The sequence below is a fragment of the Mauremys reevesii genome, linkage group 20 (assembly GCF_016161935.1).
Source record: "Mauremys reevesii isolate NIE-2019 linkage group 20, ASM1616193v1, whole genome shotgun sequence".
Taxonomy (NCBI): domain Eukaryota; kingdom Metazoa; phylum Chordata; order Testudines; family Geoemydidae; genus Mauremys; species Mauremys reevesii.
In genome coordinates, this window is record NC_052642.1 from 14,826,276 (window position 1) to 14,846,860 (window position 20,585).

General features: G+C 44.8%; 1 protein-coding gene across 5 annotated transcripts in view; it reads right to left on the reverse strand.

Annotated features, from left to right (window-relative positions):
- The window catches only part of RAP1GAP2 (RAP1 GTPase activating protein 2), a 294,972-nt gene that overhangs the window by 187,526 nt on the left and 86,861 nt on the right, over nucleotides 1-20,585 (reverse strand). For all 5 annotated transcript variants that reach the window (XM_039508034.1, XM_039508032.1, XM_039508033.1 and 2 more), the window contains one exon: nucleotides 11,975-12,010. In XM_039508034.1, the coding sequence (XP_039363968.1) occupies nucleotides 11,975-11,997 (23 nt within the window). In that variant the 5' untranslated portion in view covers nucleotides 11,998-12,010. The remainder of the gene's footprint in view (nucleotides 1-11,974; nucleotides 12,011-20,585) is intronic.

The window sequence follows — 20,585 nt, forward strand, 5'->3', positions numbered from 1 at the left end:
TCTCCACCTGCCCATTTATTTCAACATTGACCAAGGTTATAGGCTGGGAATATCATCAAGAGGCATAAGCGCAAAGCACAGAGGAGTCAGGCATTAATGCGAAAGCAGCACAGCTGCCTTCAGAAGGGAGTCTGGCAGACCCAGGCGTGTTTTACCACGTCTTTCACAGCATGAGGACATGAACCTGCACACACTTATTGTCTACGCCAGCAGCTCTCAAACTGTGAGCTGGAACCCCGAAGTGGGTCACAACCCCATTTTAATGGGATCGCCAGGGCTGGTGTTAGACGTGTTGAGGTCCGGGGCTGAAGCCTGAGCCCCGCTGCCTGGGGCCAAAGCCCAAAGGCTTCAGCCCTGGGTCACGGGGCTCAGGTTACAGGCCCCCAGCCTGGGGCTGAAGCCTTTGGGCTTCTGCCTTGTCCCCTTGCCCCAGCCTGGGGCAGCAGGGCTCGAGCTTTGTCTCCTCACCCCTCCCCCTCCACCTGGGGCAGCAGGACTTATATGGGCTCAGGCTTCGGTCCCCCATCCTGGGGTTGTGTAGTAATTTTTGTTGTCAGATGGGGTTCATGGTGCAATGAGGTTTGAGAAACCCTGGTCTATGCTAAGTGGCATGAGAAGTTCCACTACAGCTTGGTGGTAAACGTTAACAGGATTGGGCTCACAGACAGTGGGAGCAGGCGGGCCAGTGGGAAGGGTGGGGGCTTAGCACCGCGCAATGGAAATATTGAGGGGGGAGCTATGTTTCCATGCCTGTGCATTATTCCCCGTAAACTGTGCACACGTGCAGGGGGTGGAGGTGAGAGCGGACCCAGAGGGGCTGCAGCAGCTGCCATGGCACCCAGGATTGGGCCAGGGAGCAGGTAGAAACCCACCCACCCCCAAATTTCAGCATCGCCCCCACTCCACCAACTATTCCTGACCCTCCTACCTCCCTCCCAGGCCAAGTACGTCCGCTCCACCCCCACCCCCCCATTCAAAGCGAGCTTCTGCCTCTGCTGATCAGGCTCTGTGTTTGTGGAGGATGTGCAGCCATTTTTTCAGGAAGCCGACATTTGGGCCATTATGTTCACTAAGCCCTGATCTGGTTCCCATTGAAATGAATAGTAAAACTCTCCTTGATATCAGTAGGAGCAGGTCTTCTTTACTGTGGAATTGCACAGTGGGTGAACTCTGCCAGTTAGAGACTTGATTACTAAGTACTAATTGTGTCTCCATGGCACCCAGAGATCAATCGGGGTTGGGATCCTATTCTGCAAGGTGACGTCTGAACATATTAGTAACAAACAGCCCCCGGCCCAAAGGCTTGAGTGTGTAATGCCCCAGTCCTGCAAGCGGACCCATGCCTGCGACCCTGGTACTCGCATGGAGCCCCAATTAACTGTAGCAGGTTCCATGTGGGGGCTGGGATCTGCCAGCATAGATGCAATTGCAGGATCGGGGCCAAAATCTGCAATTGCTGAATGTTCATTCACTCCCACACTTTTGAAACAAACATTGATGTTCTAAGTGACCCCTGCCTTGCATAAAGCAGCTTGTCATTTTATTAGCAAAACGCAGAGGAAAAAAATTGCCTAAGCCCAGAAAAATGCATCCCAGCTACAAGGCTGCCATAATCATTTATTTTTAATAGAGGGTGTTTTTTAAAGTTTCATACAAATATCTAATGTGGCTCAAGCTGGGCACACATTAGAGAAAAACATTTAATGAGGCAGTCTGCCCACAAACCAGCAGTATTGTGCATTTCAGAAAATAATTAGCTGCAAATAGTGAGGATTAAACAAGCTTCTTTGGGTGTTCACCAAAACGAATCGAGCCAAACCCGCCTCGATGCAGAGAGCCAGGACGAGGCCTACACACTGCACACATGGTGCGTGGGTTTGAACTGACCCTGTGCACTGAGATGAATATCACCCACGCTGGGTCAGCGCACCTCCATGCTACCAAACACCCCCATCCTTCAACCAGGCTCTCCCAACACGGCCCTGTGTGCTGCTGCTCAAACAAGCCCGTTACTCGCCCTTTGGGCAGGGTTAGCTAAACTCCCGGTAGTTAAGATGCCTGAGTAGAAGTGCAAAGAGCAGTCAGAGTGTAACTCATCGGCGAGTCTGCTCCCTGTCCCCCTCTGTGCCTGATCTGCAGAGGATGGGAGTCTGTTCCAGTCCCACCAAGCGAGTCTGGACACTAGCTCATGCTTTTAGCTCTGGAGGCCTCCAGTGTATCAACCAAGATGGAAGCCATCCCAGCAGCAAGAAAACCCAGACAGGGGACACCAGGCAGTCTGAGGCCACGCTGGAGGGGAAGAGAGCACACACTATGCCTGTAGAAAAGAGTAGCAATCACTGCTTCGGCACCTACTTCCTCCGCAGTCCACTGGGACAAGACCCCGCTACCACTCATTACACAACCATGGTTTCAAAAGCCACAATACAGCCCTAGGTTTGCATTAAGGAATGTGGGGTAAGAGGTCCGCTACATTGTTAGCTGAGATGTCTGTGGGAGAAGCCGCACAAACACTATTTGTGGTCTCTCCTGCATCGCAGACAGCTCAATTTAATGGTTCGCTAGGAACCAAGGGCCTGGGGGTTAGCTCTACTGGCATTCATTTACACATGCTGAGGATCTGGCCCCACGTCTCCAGTCATGGCTTCTTGCTTGGAAATAATCTACAGCCTAGACTATCTCAGGGAAAGGTTTTTTTTATTTTGTTTATACATCGGTGACCTGGCAAGTCACCTTGTCCTTTATCTGACAATTTGTCACATCGAATCCCGTCAGCTGGATGTCACACAACGCGGCTTTGAATGTGAGAGTTGACTTGAGTCTATGGGATGCGACGCAGACTAGACGGGGGTGGGGAAAAGGGCTTTTGTTGGGTTTCTTTTCTCTTTTGTGTGTGAAAAACTTGCATTTTTTAGGTGGGAGGCCTGACTCGTTGCCAGGAGCATCACAGTCCTCATACAGAAGAGAAAATCATGCCCTGCCCCTGAACAAGTTGAAATTTAACCCTATACAGAGAACAAGCAAAGGCCTCTGCAGCCTTTCTGCACACAGGTGAATTTTATCCACCAGACATTGCCCCGCTGTTTATCCAAAATCCTAATCCTTTCAAACAGACGGGATGTTTCTATGGCCTGGTCTATGCACCGATTTTGTATCGGTCGAACTAGGTCAGTGAAGGGTGTGATATCTCACCCAAATTAGTTACGGAGGCACAGTCCCTGGTGTGGACTCCGCTCTGTCAGTGAAAGGGTCCCTCAGTTCCCTGCCCATATGGAAATAACTAGACATAGGCACCTTTATACTGCTCTAACTGCATCCAAATTAAAGGAGTTGAGAAGCTTTAACTATATTTATGGCTTAGTCTTCACTACAAAGTTTCGCTGGCACAGCTTTGTTAGCTAAGAGTGTGGGGGGGGGGGGAAGGAAATCAACCTCTTAGATAACAGATATGCTGGCAACCACCACCCCCGTAGACATGACTATGCTGACAGAAGAGTGTTTGTCACCATAGCTAATGTTGTTCAGGGAGGTGATATTACTGGGCCAGTATAATTCCTCCTTCTGTCAGCATATGCTGTGTCTAAGCCAACATGGCCAGAATGGCACAGGCTCCGTAGTACAGACGGGGCTGATATTGTAAGAGTGGTACAACTTTTGCATTTAGACATGTTCTAAGGCATTTGGTAAACCAGGGTTGGGTTGCTTGTGATCCTGCAAAAAGGAACAGCCCCTAAAATGAATTGTTTCACTCCAGAAGCCAACATGTATGATTCCTACAGAGACACTCTTGGGGTGTCAGTGAACCAAGGGGTGCTTGTCTCTAACAGTAGCTATTAGCTGAGAGCAATGAAAAATGCAGTGATTTAACAGCAGCTGATCTCCCCCAAAAAGGCATCATTCAATGAACCTTTGCTTTCATTTCATAAATGCTTAAAATATCATTTCTTAGCTACTGCCCGTGAGGTGATCGATTTCATTTCTCTGTCATGACTTGACGGCTTCAGAGGCGCACAGAATCAATTTCCTTGCAAGAAATTCATCTCCGCAGGCTGTTTGAGGGAACAAGCCTGGCTGACCTAACCCTCTCCTTCAGCCCATCAGCAGACAGCTAATTGGATTGCTGACGTAATTGACGCTAATAACACCAGAGAAGAAGAAAAGCTGCGCAATCCCCTAATTTCTGAGTGCAGAAAAAGAAGAGAGGTCTCTGGCTCTCAATCCGGTCTCTATTATGTCATATGAGTCCACGTATGTGTGTGTATATAGATGTGACACAGAGAGAGAGAAAGAGATCACACAATCAGATACTTTTTGCCGTGATTAAAAATGCATTCTGAAAAAAGAATGCCAGATATTGGTCTTCTTCAAAGGGGGAGTTCAGTCAGAAGTGATACACAGCTGTGATGCTGATAAGCAATGCAAAATGGAAATGAGGAGCATGTTAAACATAACTAGCTCTTTGCCATAATAAACCCCAACCCTAAGCAGAAGTAACAAGAATGAAAATTTCACTTGGGCAACCCATGGCGGTGAATGAACGTCTTGGGGTGGTCCATCCTGAAGAGAATCATGCCAAGGACACTCACCCCAACAAAGAGCAGAAGAGGTCAATGGAAAATTGAAGCAGGTAGCCTCCATTTATTATGGGCCTGATCCCATTGTAGTCTGTGAGAAAAGATCCCCATTGTCTTTCATGGGCTTTGGATCCGGCCCTAATTTTTCACAATGATGGAAACTGAAACTGTCATCCAATATTTACAGCCTGATGACTTACCTCTTTGGGGGAAGGGGGAGCCAGGGGGAGGGAACCTGAACTTTTTAAGTCTCTGAAAAGAGAGAGAGAGAAGACTAACGGTGTTTGGAAATTTTCCATTAAAAAAAATATTTTTTGACAGAAAATGGCTTTCTGACTGAACCAGTTTTCACAAAAATATTTCCATTTTCACTGAAAATTCACAGTGAAAAAAATGTAAAAATTTGACATTTTTCACACATGAAAACCTGGAAAAATGGGTTTTTGTGGGGGTATGAAAACTTGGATATTTTCAAAGAAAAATGTCAATGAAACAAAAATAAATAAATTTCATTAAAATATTTCACAGGAAAAAAGAAAAATCTTCCCAACCAGCCCTTGAACAGACCCATCCAGCCCACAGTGTTGGTCTCTAAAACTTCTCTAATGTTCTGTACAGTGTTTTCTGGGGCCTGGTCCATGTTGGTCTTTGGTAACTAGCTTCAGGAAGCGTCCACCGCTCGCCTTGTGATGCTGTTTCACAGTCTAACAGCTTCCTCCCTTAGGATATTTGTCTGATATTCACTCTGAGCTTGATTCTGCATGGTGCTGAACATTCTGACTCTGTACCAGCAAAGCATCTGAGCAGTCCCACTGGCCTCATGTTCTTCCAATTTCTGTTGCTTAATATTTAAAATTACAGACGTTTAAATGCTTTGCATTGCTGTGGAGCAGGCAGGGCCAACGTTCTCAGCACCTTGTGACATCAAGTCATATTCATTTTAAAGTTTTCTTTAGCCTAACTGCACCCAGTTACGCCTAGTCATATGCCTTTGCCCCAGTTAACCATCTCCTCCATCTGGCTTTTACGCTGTGTATGAGGAGTGTATGTCCACACAGCAATCCGGAGGCACAATTGCAGCATGTCTAGGTATACCTGAGCTAGCTTTGATCTAGGTAGAATGCTAAAAATAGCAGAGTAGCCTTGTCTTGGTGGGCAGCCAGACCGACTACACACCCTGAGTACAATCCTATCTGAAAACCTAAGCACACAGGGGGCCTAGCCCGTCCTGCTGTCTGTGCAGCTGCAGCTACACTGCCATTTTTAGTGCGCTAGCTTGCTCCGAGCTAGTGCAGAGGGTACGTCTACCTGAGCTGGAAATTATACTTCCAGCTCCAGTGTAGATGCAGTCACAGCTCAGCACGGCTTCCCTATCTCCTTTATAAGCATGTGACTACTTCACTCTTTTCCTTTGCCGTCCAGTCACATTCCCATGAGGTTTCAACAGAGCTAGCTGGAAGCCCAGGGTAGGCCTGATATTTTGATCACTAGCAGGGTTGCCTACAACACAGGTCAGGTGCAATAAAAATAATATCAACAGTTAACACGTACGCAGCCTTTTGCGCCCAGTGTTGTACCGCTGTTAATGGACCGGTGTGTTGGGGTAGAGAAGGTTAAACATACGTTTGCATAGCAGAATTGTTTCTAGAAACCCGAGTCAGTGGCAAACAAACAATTGACACAGCCCCTAGAAATACAATCCTGCACAAGGCAGCACAAGAGAAACAATTACATCACTCTTGGCACCACAGAAAAATTCCATAGGGATCTTTTTTTTTTTTCAAAGCTATAGACATTGGAACCCGATTTAACCTCCCCATTAATTCTGAAAAAAAACTCTAGTGATGAGCTCATTCATTGAATTTCTTTTGGGCCATTTATGGTGGGCATTGCAGGCTCAAACAGCAGGTTCCCAAAGAGGCTTGGGCATATTTTCCCATTAAATAAAGAAATGATTTTAGAGGAAATACAAGAGTGATTAATTACCCATACATCTTATCTCAAACTCAGTGGGAGCATGTCCCGAGTACTATTGCTTGCATTATAGTAATGCGTAGAGATACCCACTGAGATTGCAGCCCTATTGTGCAGGGCACTGTACGTGCACATAGTAAGACAGTCCCTGCCTCAAACAGCTTATAAGAAAATAGATAGGATAACCAAAGAGTGGGAAGGAAAACAGAGATACAGAGAGTTTAAGTGACTTGCCCAAGACCAGTCAGTAGACCAATGGCAGTGCCAGGATTAGAACCCCAGGTCTTCTGACTCTTACTTCAGTGCCCTACCCACTAGGCAACATCACCAGAATAAGGAATTAGACTTATCTTGTAATGGAATCTGCAAGCATGGACCATACTGCTATCAGAACCCTTTGCAGGATCAAGACCTGAGGAAAGGCCTTAAGGTTTGGCCTGCATCGAATACAATATACGTGCACCATAAGTATTTGCTATTACTAACCCATCAGTAGCACTAGTTCTTCATTCTCCAGAAATGTATCCAGCATCCTTTGTGCAAGACAGAAAGGGCAACGTCCACAGAAATCACCGTGTGCATCGAAAACCCTCTTTTCAGGGAATGAGGCAGAGCTAGTGATTTGAGGTCATGAACTTCACACTAGCTAATGCGATGGCCACCACTGGGCTGGCCCCAGCTCAAAGGAAAGGTGCTGATGCTCTGTTTCTGTCTAATGGGCGAAAGCTGTTTTAGGGTAGATTCAATTCACTCTGGCAGATTTGGGATACTTAACAAGAGAGTAAACAATAAGAGTTAGGCAAACCTCTGGGCAATTCATCTCACTTCTGTCTGACTCAGTGTGCTGGGCAACCCAGAAGAGTTGTGGGTGCTCAGTTTTTTGCAGGAGGTGCTCAGCCCTTTGCAGTTCAGGCCCTGTATTTCCGGCCATCGTTCTTCTGTTCTAAGCTCATAGTTCAAGTTATTACTAAGTGAAGTGTGATGCTTTCTTTGGTCAGTTTCCTGAGGCTCTTCCCTGGAAATGCAAAGGTCACATTGTCTTGGTGATGGCTGCCAAAGGACCCAGACAAACAGCTCTTATAATATCCTCAGACATGAAGACAGGCAACTGTTTGCTTTCACTGACAAACCTCTAGAGTAAAACCCTGGCAAAATGTTCTCAGAATATAGTTCTGACAATGCAGCAATCACACTGGGAAGATTTCCAGTGACTTCAATTGGATTTGGATCAGGCCCCAAGCTGTGGAGATGGTTAGATTTTAAAAGGAGATGTAATAGTAGCTGCTCTAAGGCTAAACAAGTAACAGGAATGACCGTGGATGGATCTAAGGCAAAACTTACTGGCAGAATTCCTGGGCTGGCCAACGTTGGTCAGTGTTACTCAGCAAAGCTATCAGACAAAACCTGTTCCTATTTTTCCAAGATGGTCTCCAATTCATCGATAGTAAAATGGACACCGTAGTAGTGAGGGTAGATGGGAATCGCGTTCAAATCCTAGCTATCAAGAACAAGATGAAGAACTCTAATGAGAGCCAAGACAAGCAGCAATAGCCTAGAGCAGGGAATGTTCTTGCTTTAGATCACTGACTCATAGGTGGCGAATGTCCAGGACGTGATTAAATCTATCCATAACGCAGAAATCCAAGAAGGCATTAGAAGTTTACCAGGAGGAAGTGGCTGGCTGTCAACCTAACCAGGGTGACTGGACAGTCTGTCAAGGCAAGAAGCGAAGGATGATGTGTGCCCTTAAGCAAGTGTCCCATATGGTGCTGCGGATCCAGATTTGGCCAGGGGTAGTTATAATTAAAGAGGACCATGAAATACATTTTGTAATGTTTGTAGTAATAGCACTAGGCTTTTACCCTGTGTACTCATCATCCGCAAAATAAATTGATAATGCTACTTTTACACCTTTTTGTTGCACTCTATGGCTGTGTCACCATTTGCCTCTTTTCTGTAAGACTTCCCAACATTGTTCCCACCAGTGACGCTCCACCACTAGTAGTTTCAGGGAAATGCTATCACAGACCAGCCACCAGTACGCTAACCATGGTCTCATCTAACTTTGCTCAAAGTAGATCTAGCTCACACAGTGGCTACAAGACCTGTGGTCGCCATAGCTGGGTTACCCTAATGTTCCCACTCTTTTCAACACCAAAAGCCATGATTAGGGCCTACCAAATGAATGGTCCATTTCGGTCAATTTCACGGTCATAGGATTTTAAAAATCATAAATTTCATGACTTCAGCTATTTAAATCTGGAATTTCACAGTGTTGTAATTGTAGGGGTCCTGACCCAAAAAGGAGTTGTTGCGGGGGGGGCAAGGATATTGTAGAGGGGGTTGCGGTACTGCTACACTTACTTTTGCGCTGCTGCTGGCGGTAGCGCTGCCTTCAGAGCTGGGCAGCTGCTAGCCGGGATCCCAGCTCTGAAGGCAGAGCTCTGCCAGCAGCAGCGCAGAAGTAAGGATGGTATGGTATTGCCACCCTTATTTCTGCCCTACTGCCTGCAGTGCTGGGCCCTCAGTCAACAGCCGCCACTCTCTGGCCAGCGAGCTCTGAAGGCAGCAGCGCAGAAGTAAGGGTGGCATGGTATGGTATTGCCACCCTTATTTTTGCGCTGCTGTTGGCGGGGTGCTGCCTTCAGAGCTGGGCACCTGGCCAACAGCCGCCACTCTCCAGCTGCCCAGCCCTGAAAGCAGCAGCGCAGAAGTAAGCGTGGCAATACTGCAACCCCCTAAAATAACCTTGTGACCTCCCCGCCCTCGCAACTCCCTTTTGCGTCAGGAATCCCAATTTGAGAAACGCTGGTCTCCCTCATGAAATCTGTATTGTATAGGGCAAACGCACACAAAAGACCAGATTTCACAGGGAGAGATCAGATTTCACGTACTTTTGTATTTACGTACATTTGCACCTTCCACGGTTCTGCACCCTAAAAAGGATCAGAGCCTAAGAACCATTGGGTCCTTTCAACAGACAAGTGAAAGCAAACAAAATGCAAAAAGACTAATACCAAGACAAGTCTTATAAAGGCAGCACTCAAACTGTGAGTACATATTGTCCTCCTTCATATTTCTAGATTATAGGTACAGCGTGGGGTGAGAGACGAATTTTTACCCCAGCATAACAGGACCAAGACCAAGTACTTCCATGTATAATTAAGCTGATTATCTTGAATGCAATGCAAGAAGCTGTACAGAAAGTCACTAGACACCTTCACATTTCAACTGGGATTTTCCAAACAGTCTAAGGGAGTTGTGGAGTTCCCTGGGATTTGTGCACCTTTGAAAAATCCCATCCCTAATGCAATTTAAAAGAAAGAATTTGTGCCTAGCAATAGAAGCACTGGAGAAGCTAAGCAACCCAACTACGTCCTGTAACCATTGAGGGGCACGTCTTTTTAAAAAGCAGGCCCACTTTATTCAGTGGTACAGCATGTAAAGGTGTAGAAATCACACAGTGTAAGTGACACGTCAATAGATTTATGCCAGAAAGGTCAGTGATGGCCAGTGCAGTTGCTTTATTTTCCCCCAAAGCAAATTTGACAGTTTATAAATTATACAGTACCTGCCTTAAACCAAGTTAAAAGACAGTTATTGTATTTATTATAATCACTTAGTACATGAATCACCTTGAACTTCAAAGAAAAATAAGCAGTGGGCTGTGCATAAAAATAGCTCTGCTATATAAAGGAGGGTAGCATAACAAAGATGGAAAAGACCAATTATTCATCTTACCTAACCATTTCCCCTCCAACCCACCAGTAGCTAATGACTACAGTATTTTGAGATCAGACTAAATCATCATAATGGTCTCTACTGGCCGTAAAGTCTATGGGATGCTGGCTTCATGGATATTAGCGGATCCAGGATTTTACCCTATGAACCTATATTCTCCAATGCTTTGTCCAGCTGTAAGTCATTCAAATAACTAGGCTTCCACCCCTTTCCTTTGGAGACCTTTCACCAGTCTAATGGATCTCATTGTTAAGGACATTTTTCCCTGAAATCCTTCCTACATTTTCTAAAAGTAAAATTCACTCTTGTGCAGAAGCCTGTGCCTCATTCAAACCCTGTTTTGAGGGCTTCAATGGGATTTAAGTCATGCTTATGTCTTGTGATGCGGCCTTTTGCACAGATGTCAATTTCACCCTAATCGAGCAAGGACTGTACTTATTAGTAATTGAACAACAGCTACCAAAAAAAAAGGGGAGGGGGTGGCCTACAGCTTTGGAATTCGCTCTCCTCCTCTTGTCTAAAATAGCCCGAGGCTGAGGAACATCAGGGCATGTTGCAAACGTGGGGACTGTAAAGATGGGGAATCAATGCGGGAAAAGGATTGGAGCTGAAGTTGCCTGGCTCACTTGTACAGCTGCACTCAAGGTGTATTATAAATAGGGTGACCAGATGTCCCGATTTTATAGGGACTGTCCCGATTTTTGGGTCTTTTTCTTATATAGGTTTCTATTACCCGCCACCCCCGTCCCGATTTTTCACATTTGGTGTCTGGTCACCCTAATTATAAAGTAGTGTCAAAGGGACCTAGAGTATGTGGATTGGCATTTTTTAGCATTTCTATACATCTAAATAAACTAACCATATTCAGATAAATCAATAAGGGCCAGATTCTGCCACCTTTACTCACATAAGTAGCAAATCACTCTTCAAGCAGTAATCAATGGGACTTTGTAATCAATGGGACTACCCACGGAGTAAGATACCATTCAAAAGGAGTAGGTGTAGCACAGTACGACTGTGTGATTGGCTGGCTGGGATGACAGTGGTTAGTGACAATCTGAATCCTTATACACTACAAGAACATACTACTCAGCAAACCCATATTACTGACCCGCAATTAAAAGGGAACAAATGAATCGGTTTGCACATGCTTGCAAATCAAGGATTTTCACGTCTTATTCTATACATATGTGCAAAATACACCAAAAGGCTGGATCATGGACTGAAGAGGACATAAATCAAAAGGACATGGAATGGTTGAAAAAATTAACTGACTTAATAGTTTGTTGGGGAGAACTGGTACTCGCCTTTTAACTCAATATCACACACCCTAGTGTTGGACATACAACTTTCCAGAATGGAAGTGTTTAGATAACCTTTGTTTAGCTAATAAAACCTGCTTTTGCTGATCTAAGATTTACCTGTCAGTAAGTTTCTTCCGAGCTTGCTTACTCAGCAGGCATGATTCTGATCTGAATTACACTACTGCAAACCCACTGACATTAACCAAGTGGCTTGGAATTTACACCAACGTAATTGAGAGCAGAATCTGGTCCACTGATTGAAAACCAGAGGGAAAACTAGTTGATCAGAAACCCAAGTTCTCTGGATCTGCAAATATGGTCCCCTATTTAGGAGTATCACACAAATATGGCTTTATATCACAGAAAATTCTGGTTACTTACTTGATCTTCAGACTGGCGAGCATTTTTTTGTCAATCCTGAAAAAGAGAAAAGAGTGTGTTAAGTATCCAATGGGTTTTTTGATCTGTTAGACATTCTAGAATGTCTTTGTCCTCATGCACTTTGTGTTCTTAATCAATTTTATCAGCAGCCCTTGGGTCTCCTATCTCAACATTCTCCTTCGGAAGTTTCATTTATCTGACCAGAGTGAGGTTCATTGGTGCAAAGCCTTGACTATGAACAGCTCATTGAAATCCCAAAACAGAACGTGCTGCTCAATTACACCATAAAGCAAGTAACACAATATCCCACTCAACATGAATTGTTTGCTGATTGTATTTAATTCAAAAGTATCTTTGTATCATTTAACGCACTACACACCACAACTCAGAGCCTTAAACAAACCCTTCCAGCAGTAACAGGTAGCAGTAAATTTGTGGATGCACAACTCAATAGTAAAAATAGATTTTCTCTATATTTCTATGGAGAATGAAGGTCCCATTGAGTGACTGTTTCCCAGAACTGATGTTCCTAACCTGTGATTGGTTGTCATTTCATACCCTGACCAGTAATGGTCCACTGAAGTCCAACTATATTGATAAATATTCTGTAAAGTACTTCTTCTTATCTGCAAGTCTCAAAGCTCTTTACAAAGGAGGAAAGCATCATTTCATAGGTTGGGAAGTTGAGGCACAAGGAGGTAAAGTGATTTGCCTCAGGTCACCCAGCAGGCTAGTGGCAGAGGCAGGAATGGAACCCAGGTCTCGTGCAACCCAGGGCCTAGTCTGCAGGATCGGGAGCCTCCCAGCAATGCACGTTTTCTCAGGCACCGACTACAACCAGTGCGACGTGAGACACAAATTCACACTCATGGTTGAATGATGAAAGGCAGAGACACTATATCCAATAGGACACCCACTCAAAGTGCTTTGAGATCTACAGACAAAAGGTGACACATTGTATACATACAACATAGTACTGTCAACTTGTAGCTGAGGTCTGATTCTAGTGGTTTACGAGATCCCAGGCCATTATCTATTTATTTGGGACTTGTAATAAATGTCTATCTCCATGGAACACTTATTATTAAAATAATTGTGATGCCACGCTCCATATTCTTTATGAAAATATGCTTATAATATGGATATGACATAGATATACTTTATGCAAGATGGGTCTTGTAAGGTATCATTGGAAAGGTTATGATTTACTGAATGTGATTATCCAATTTGTATGCATGTACCATTTCTGTATCTAAAGTTAGGAATATGGACTACGTAACAATTACAACTGGGTGTGTATTGGGGAGACACCTACCAAAGGACAGGCCTTCAGATCTGATGGGCCCTCAGGAAGGAACAACTCAACCATGAAGATACTAATCTCTCCCCCTCCTGAGAGGCATCCGGGGATGTAACTGTGACACTACTAGGACAGGTGGTCTTGTCACCTGACGCTAAACATTATCTGGGACTTCTTGTAACTTTCCGCTGAAAGGGAAGGGGGGGTCAAGGTTGGGAAACAAAGGATTCCGGCCTTATGCAAATCTTATTTAAGGGTGGGAAGGAAAGCAAATTCCTCCTCTCTGTGTCCTGTCTGCCCAAGAAGAACAACTGCAAAAGACACCTGAAGGGAAGGCAAGGGGAGAGTCCAGACTGAGAGAGAGGTCCAGTCTGAAAAGAAATATAACCGGAACTCTAAACCACAGAAACTTTGCAACCTGCCTAACATAACATTTAGGGTAAGAAATTATATTTTGTAACCCTTTTCTTAAGTATATTGAACTTAGCTTGCGTGTTTTGCTTTATTTGCTCAGTAATCTGCTTTGTTCTGTCTGTCATCGCTTATAGTCACTTAAAATTCACCTTTTGTAGTTAATAAACTTATTTTGTTTATTATTAAGCCCAGTTTATGTAATTTATAAGGGGAGGGGTGGAGAAGTCATGCACATCTCTCTTCCCATTGAGGAAGAGGGCGGATTTTTCTGGGCTTGCGCTGTGCAGGTTTTTCCATACAGTGCAAGACGGTATTATTTTGGGTTTGTCTCCCAAAAGGGGTGTGCATATGAGTGCTGGGGGAGTCCTTTCACACAGAGCCTAATTCAGCAAAGCAGCGAGAAGGAACCCAAGCTGAGTTGAGCAAGAGAGGCTCAGTGAAATCCCAGTACATCAGGTGGCATCCCAGGAGGGGGGGGGGTCCAACCCATCACAATAATATTAACCTGAATTAAGGCAACTAGTATTAATATCTCAAAATGTAAAATTATGTCTATTGGCAGTGACTGCAAACGCACCATTATCGGTCATGTGGAACTAACTCCCTTTATCCAAAAATCATTCTTTTACAACGTGATCACAAAAAATATTTAATGCTGTTGAAATACTGTTTCCCATCTACCAGTAACTTTACAGAACTCCTCTTCCACGACTGAACTCCCCCACTGAGTGCAGAGCACATGGACTAATTATGTAACACCAGCTTACACTAATATAATCCTAGCACGGGTCCATTGAAGTTGATGGTGTTAACAACAGAGGAGCGAGTTCAGTGGGGTGAGATCAGACTCTTGCTCATTCTTTGCAGGCCTGTATGTTAGCATTCCATTCTCACGGCTCAAAATAGTTCAATGTAAAGCCTGGTTTAGCCCACACGTCCTTCCCACATGTTAACTATTGCACAATACCCCATTGCCAGTTATGCTAAATGTAACTTTCCCCTGAACTGTGTGCATACATTTTTGCATTTCCTTCCTTCCTGCAGAGAACATTTCCCAAGTGTTGCAAGAGCCTAGTGCAACGTTGATTCTTTACAAGTTACATTAACCTTCTTTCAAATCTCCAGATTCAAATTGTTTTCAGAACTCAGGAGAAACCAATCGGCATTTGGTGTGAGAGGCATCCAGGCAGAGCCTGCCTGATGCAAGGCCTATTGAATTCAATATCAAACCTCCCACACTACCTTCAGTGGGCTTTGGCTCACGCCCATCGAGTCCATGTTTATTGTAAGACTCCGTGCGACAAGGGTTCTCTAACAATTTTTACATTCATTTCCCCCCCCCCAAGTTCATAGCGTCATAAATGGCTGTGACTCAGTAGATTTGGATTCTATTTCCCAAACACTGGCTCATTGGGAAGCCTTGAGTGACTTACTCATTTTCTGTGCCTCAGTTTCCCTAGCTGAAACTGTGCCTCAGTTTCCCTACCCACCCGTTTCCCTCAGTTTCTGTGCCTCAGTTTCCCTACCAACCGTCATCACATATTTTGAGAGCCCAGACAAGAGGTGCAATATAAGTGCAAAGGGTTGTTGTTGCTCCAGGAGTCCCTACAGTCCAGTCAAAATTCCCCTTTTACAAGGCACATTTCATTACAGCACACAGAGGCTTTGGGATCCTAAGGAAAACGTATTGCAGAGCTGTATAAAACACAGGGACAAGTTATGCCTGTACTCTGTGTTGGGGGACAATTGGAAGGTGGGGGGGAAGAGTACAGGGAGCCTCTTGTGTCCCAGTGCCCCCATGTAGGGTGCAGGTATCGTTAATGGGCAGCTTGTGGCATTCATCCCCTCTGAGGGGCAGGGGGTCTCTCTAGGTGAGGTGGGGCAAGGGGACGGCCTGCGGGCAGAGTGCCCACGTAAGACTTAAGCCTCTCTCCATATTACGGGTTAGCCCCCTCAGTCTTCCCCGACCTCCACCGTCGCAGACTCACACAGCTCATGGGAACCCCTGCACTAGTGGGTTGCAGCCCACAGGGCCCAATCTATTGAAGCTAATGGGGCTCCTCCCCTGAGCAAGGGCTCCTCCCCTGAGTCAGGCTTGCAGGATCAGACCCATGATCTGGAATCTGAGAGGCCTGGCTCCAGGTCTCACTGACGTTAATGACATCTCCCCGTAGGCTTTAATGGGCTCGTCAGCCATTTAACCATTTCCCCTTAACATCTGCTCAGACTCTCTGCTCCCAAAGAGTGGGCACATTTTTGTTTCGAAGATAAAGCATGCCATGAGTTGCACGCTCCTGGATGAGCTCCATGCAAGGCAGATTTAAAAGCATTATTCATTATGATGTGATAAAGCTGTTCTCAGGTCCTGGTAAAGCAAGTTGAATCTTAAAGCATTTTTTTGGGTGCAAATTTCTGTTGCCTAAACATTTTACTGATGCAAATGAACCAAGGGGATTGTGGGTAAATGAGACCGTTAACTCCTAAAGGATCTGTGCTGAAATATTCATAGACAACACAGCAGAGCTGCAGCAAGTGGATTTCATACCGATGCAAATGCAGGAAGGAAAAAGTCTGTTGCTGTTGTTCTCTTTCATAGAAAAACAATTGCTCTTAAGGAAACCACAGTTTCAAGGGGGCTAAAATTGGGACCTGTTTTAATCAGTAGCCTTCACACTTTATATGAGCCTGCTTGTGGTGCAGAACCACACGGTCCCCACCATGTGCTGCAGTGCAAGTACCCTGCCTACAGGACCCCCCAAATCCTAACACACACACGCGGTGCCGCCCATTGCACAGCAAATACACAGTGGTTCGGCAGCCAATAGGTCCTTACGCAGCCACGGAGTGCAGAGGCAAGGATGTGTCCCACACTGACGCATGCTCCCCTAGCATTCACTCAGAAGCTTGGCAGCAGCCCTCGCTTTCATGATGCAAGAGAAACAGACTTGGGGGGGTGGGGGGGAATGGGTGATTCACTTCCAGGCCAGTCTCCATTGGCATCATCAGCCTGCGAAAAGATCATCAAAATAGTGCTTGTTCACAGCCAGCTCTCGGAGGCGGGGAGCAGGGAAGAGAATGAAAGCAGGTAAGATCATATCAGGAGTCTATCATATGAACCCTGGCTGCTTCTTCCTTTCTGTGAAATGGAAAAAATAATAATTCCCCACCTCACAGGATTCAGTTCATTAAGATTTGTCCAGCCCTTTGACTAGGTATCGCCAACAGAAACAGAGCTGAAAGCTGTGGTGTAATTGCAAAGAGCCCTGGAGCTGGCCAACAGACACATTTATTCTGTACAGAAAAAATATTGCAGACAGAAAAGAAAATCGCATCTGTGTTGGGCCCAGTGCTGGAAATTGTTGAGTGCTCGAAGATGAGTTCAGGTCTGGCTGAGTAACCTCCCTGATGGTAAATCTCGTTCACAGGGTTCCCACAGAAAGGGTGTGTCTGTCAAGATGTACAGATATACTACTGTGGTAAGATAAATAGATACAGGTGTTGGGTGAATTAGCCGATCACTTCCTTTCTAGTAAACAAACACAGAGGCAGTTCTTCCCATGGTTGTCTTTTTAACTTAACATTCAGCCAAATGTCAGCTTTGAAAATCAACAGTATCACATACAATTCATTTAACTACAATGGTTACAGAGAGCCTGATCCTGTGCTACTTACTCCCATTGGCTTCAGAAGCTGCTAGATTTCTCCTGCCACAGTAAATCCTAAAGCCAGATTTTCCCCACATGAGTTTCAGAAGACAGCATCTACATCCATGTACACTGTCATTCGTGTGAATAACAAGAATATCCAGAGTTAGAATCATAAATATTAAGAAAACAAACCAGGGTTTTGGAAAGGTTATAAAGCCTCGTGATTCAGTGCTTAAGCCAATGCCATAACTATTGTGGATTAAGAATCTTCCCTGTTGAAGATTCCCGTAACTGCCGTCTGCAGCACTTTTAGCATCCTCCTCTGCAACAGCTGCTGCTGGCTACTGTCAGGGATAAAATACGAGGCTAGAAGATTCCTGGACTGATCCAGCATGGCCATTCCAATGTTCTTTCTAAAAATGGCCTGATTCGGTGAAGAGCTGAGCATCCACAGCTCCCAGAGACTTCAGCTTGTGGGGTGCCTCTTAGATTTCTGACCTAAGTTGCTACAATGGCATTATGTGCACTCAAGTGTCAGTCCAAATTCACACGGCTGCTCCTCATTAGATGCAATCTGTTGTAAGATCAGAAAAGATCACTGTCAGCTCAGTGAGGTTCCCACAAGCAGAGGGAGACACATCACACTGCTACGTCAGGGGCTCCTGCAAACCTTATTCTCAGGACTCATGATTCTTAAAGCTTCCTATTTAATTAAAGTGATTATACATATAGATATATTTAAAGCCCTGCTTACTACCCTTACTCCTTTGATTAACCTTTTACTCCACGAGTCTCATTAGAATTCAACCTTAACCTTCCCCTCATACCTTATGGAGTATACGGCTCAGTTACAGATCAGCTCCAGTAATGAAGTTATATAACCTCATGCCCGTAGAACGTAGGGTTGCCAAGTGTCCGGTTGTCAACTGGAAAGTCCGGTCGAAAAGGGGACCTGATGATATCCAGTCAGATCTACTAACCGGACACCCAACGTCTGGTTACTGTGGGCGGGGGAGGCGAGGAGGCACCAAATCATCACCCGCAACAGTCCCTACTCAGCCGGGGCCGCCTCCTACCTGCATTGTGTGGCTGCAGCTCCCAGCCCCGGCTCTGCAGGTGAGTTGCTCCTGACCCATGCAGGGAGGGCAGGAGGATAAAAGCAATGAGCAATGGAGGGAGGGGGAAAGAGGAGCGAAGGGGAGGCAGGGCCTTAGGGGGAAGGGGAGATTTTAGCACTCCTGCTGGAGTGTCTGATTTTTAAATATTACAAAGTTGGCAACCCTATAATAGAAGAGTGCTCTGTTATGCAACAGATCCCATCAGAGGGCCTGATTCTGCAGGCTGAGTCGTACAGACTCACACACTGTCACATGGACTTCAATGAGATGCGAGTAAGCACTACTCCGCGTGAGTGAGAGTGGTACAACTGGGGCCGAAGAAAGAGGAGTCAAAGGACCTGATGCACTAAACTCAGGCCTCATCTAGAGTGGCCTAAGCGTGTGAAAGATGCTCTGCATAAGCCAAGTATTAGTATTACTGAAGCCTTAATTCTGAACAGCTGCCAAGAATTCATTAGCCTTGCCTGCTAAATCTTCCAATGATGTCTGTAACAGTGGTGTTTCTTTCATCAACTTCATCCGGGACCTTTCCTATAGCATCCATTCTCCCTCACCCCCATCCCAACAAAAGACCTGTAGCCCCCATGTCACTGTCTGCTAACCAGTGTTATAGCACATATCCCATATGGATTATGCCCAGATAAGTTAGCAGATGTCTCCCTACTTCTGACAATACTGGAATGAAGGAGACACTGATCTAGATACAAATATAGATATAGAAACAAAAATCCATAACAATATTGTTTAAAATGAATCAGCATTTAGATGGTGACACAAGCCAGATGGAGGCAGGAAATTCAAAGTTACAGCTGGTGCTTTGTCCTTCATTACATGCTGTTGTGAAAGAAAATGCAAAGGTGCAGTGACTACCTGTTGTTTAATTCTATGCTTAGTATTATATCCATTCATAGCATCAACTAAGGTATGAAAGGAAACGCAACCTGAACAAGGACTGGATGATTCCGGAAACTAGTGAGGAAATTGAAACCAGCTCCCATGAGCTGAAAAGCCTCTATTTGAGCTAGCCTGTCAGTGATTGAAGTGGTTAACATTAATAGTCTACGTCAAATGAGTTTGTTGGGATTTCAATCCAGTTTTCCATGGGCAACTCCCAGGCTACCTTAAAACTAGAACCGGGCAAAGCCTAGATTTTCTTCCCCATAGGAAATTATGACATTCTAAAGTTTCATCCTGAAATCAAACAAAAAGTCAACATTTCCCGCAAAACAAAAATTCTAAAAAAATTTGGTTTGGAAGTATCTAAATGACCTTATCAAAGTGTTTTATTTCAACTGTTGTTGTATATATAACATACTAATCTAACCAATTGAATCAAAACAAAGCACTTTGCTAATTTTTCGTCACATTTTTTAACTAAAAGGAACATTTCAAAAACATTCTGATTTCATCTCATCAGCATTTTCGAACAGAAAACTGTTCCATCAGAACATTTTTGACCAGCTCTACATAAAACCAATATCACAACGGGCACAGTTTAGCAGGCTCAGGACTGAATGTGCAATGAAAAGCGAGCTATGCTCTTGCCCCTAGAAGGTAGAATGAACGACTTTTGCAGGGTGGCCTGAAGGGAACCTTCTTCTGCCCAAGCTGTATCTGTCCAATGGATGAAGACAGACCTTAATGACTGATTTGAGGATGAAATTGCCAATACATCCATTAACTGCTGTGGCCTGATCACAATATACCACACTTGGACTTCTTAGAAGCAGGAAAGAGGGTATTAAATTGTCATCGGGTCAGAAATATCAATCAGTCCCTCATACAGCAACATATCCCTGGGAAAAGGAATGTGCTTCTTTAAATCAGGAGACAGGTGACAAGTCCAGCACTAACTAGTAAGGATAAAGAGTACATCAATCAATCAAGCAGTCATTGACAACCCATCCTGGACTCAGCGTCCATAGTAAATCAGGCAAGATCCCTGGATGCACGTAATACAGTTTAGAAGATGGATTCAAAGCTTATCTCTTGATGGGAAATGCAATAAACTCTTCCGCCATGTATACTGAAACCACGATACTCTATTTATTAGAAGAAGAAAGGGGAAGAGACAGGGACACTAAATGGCTGGGTTAACTATAGCATTACCCAGTGCATCCCTGCTACTACAG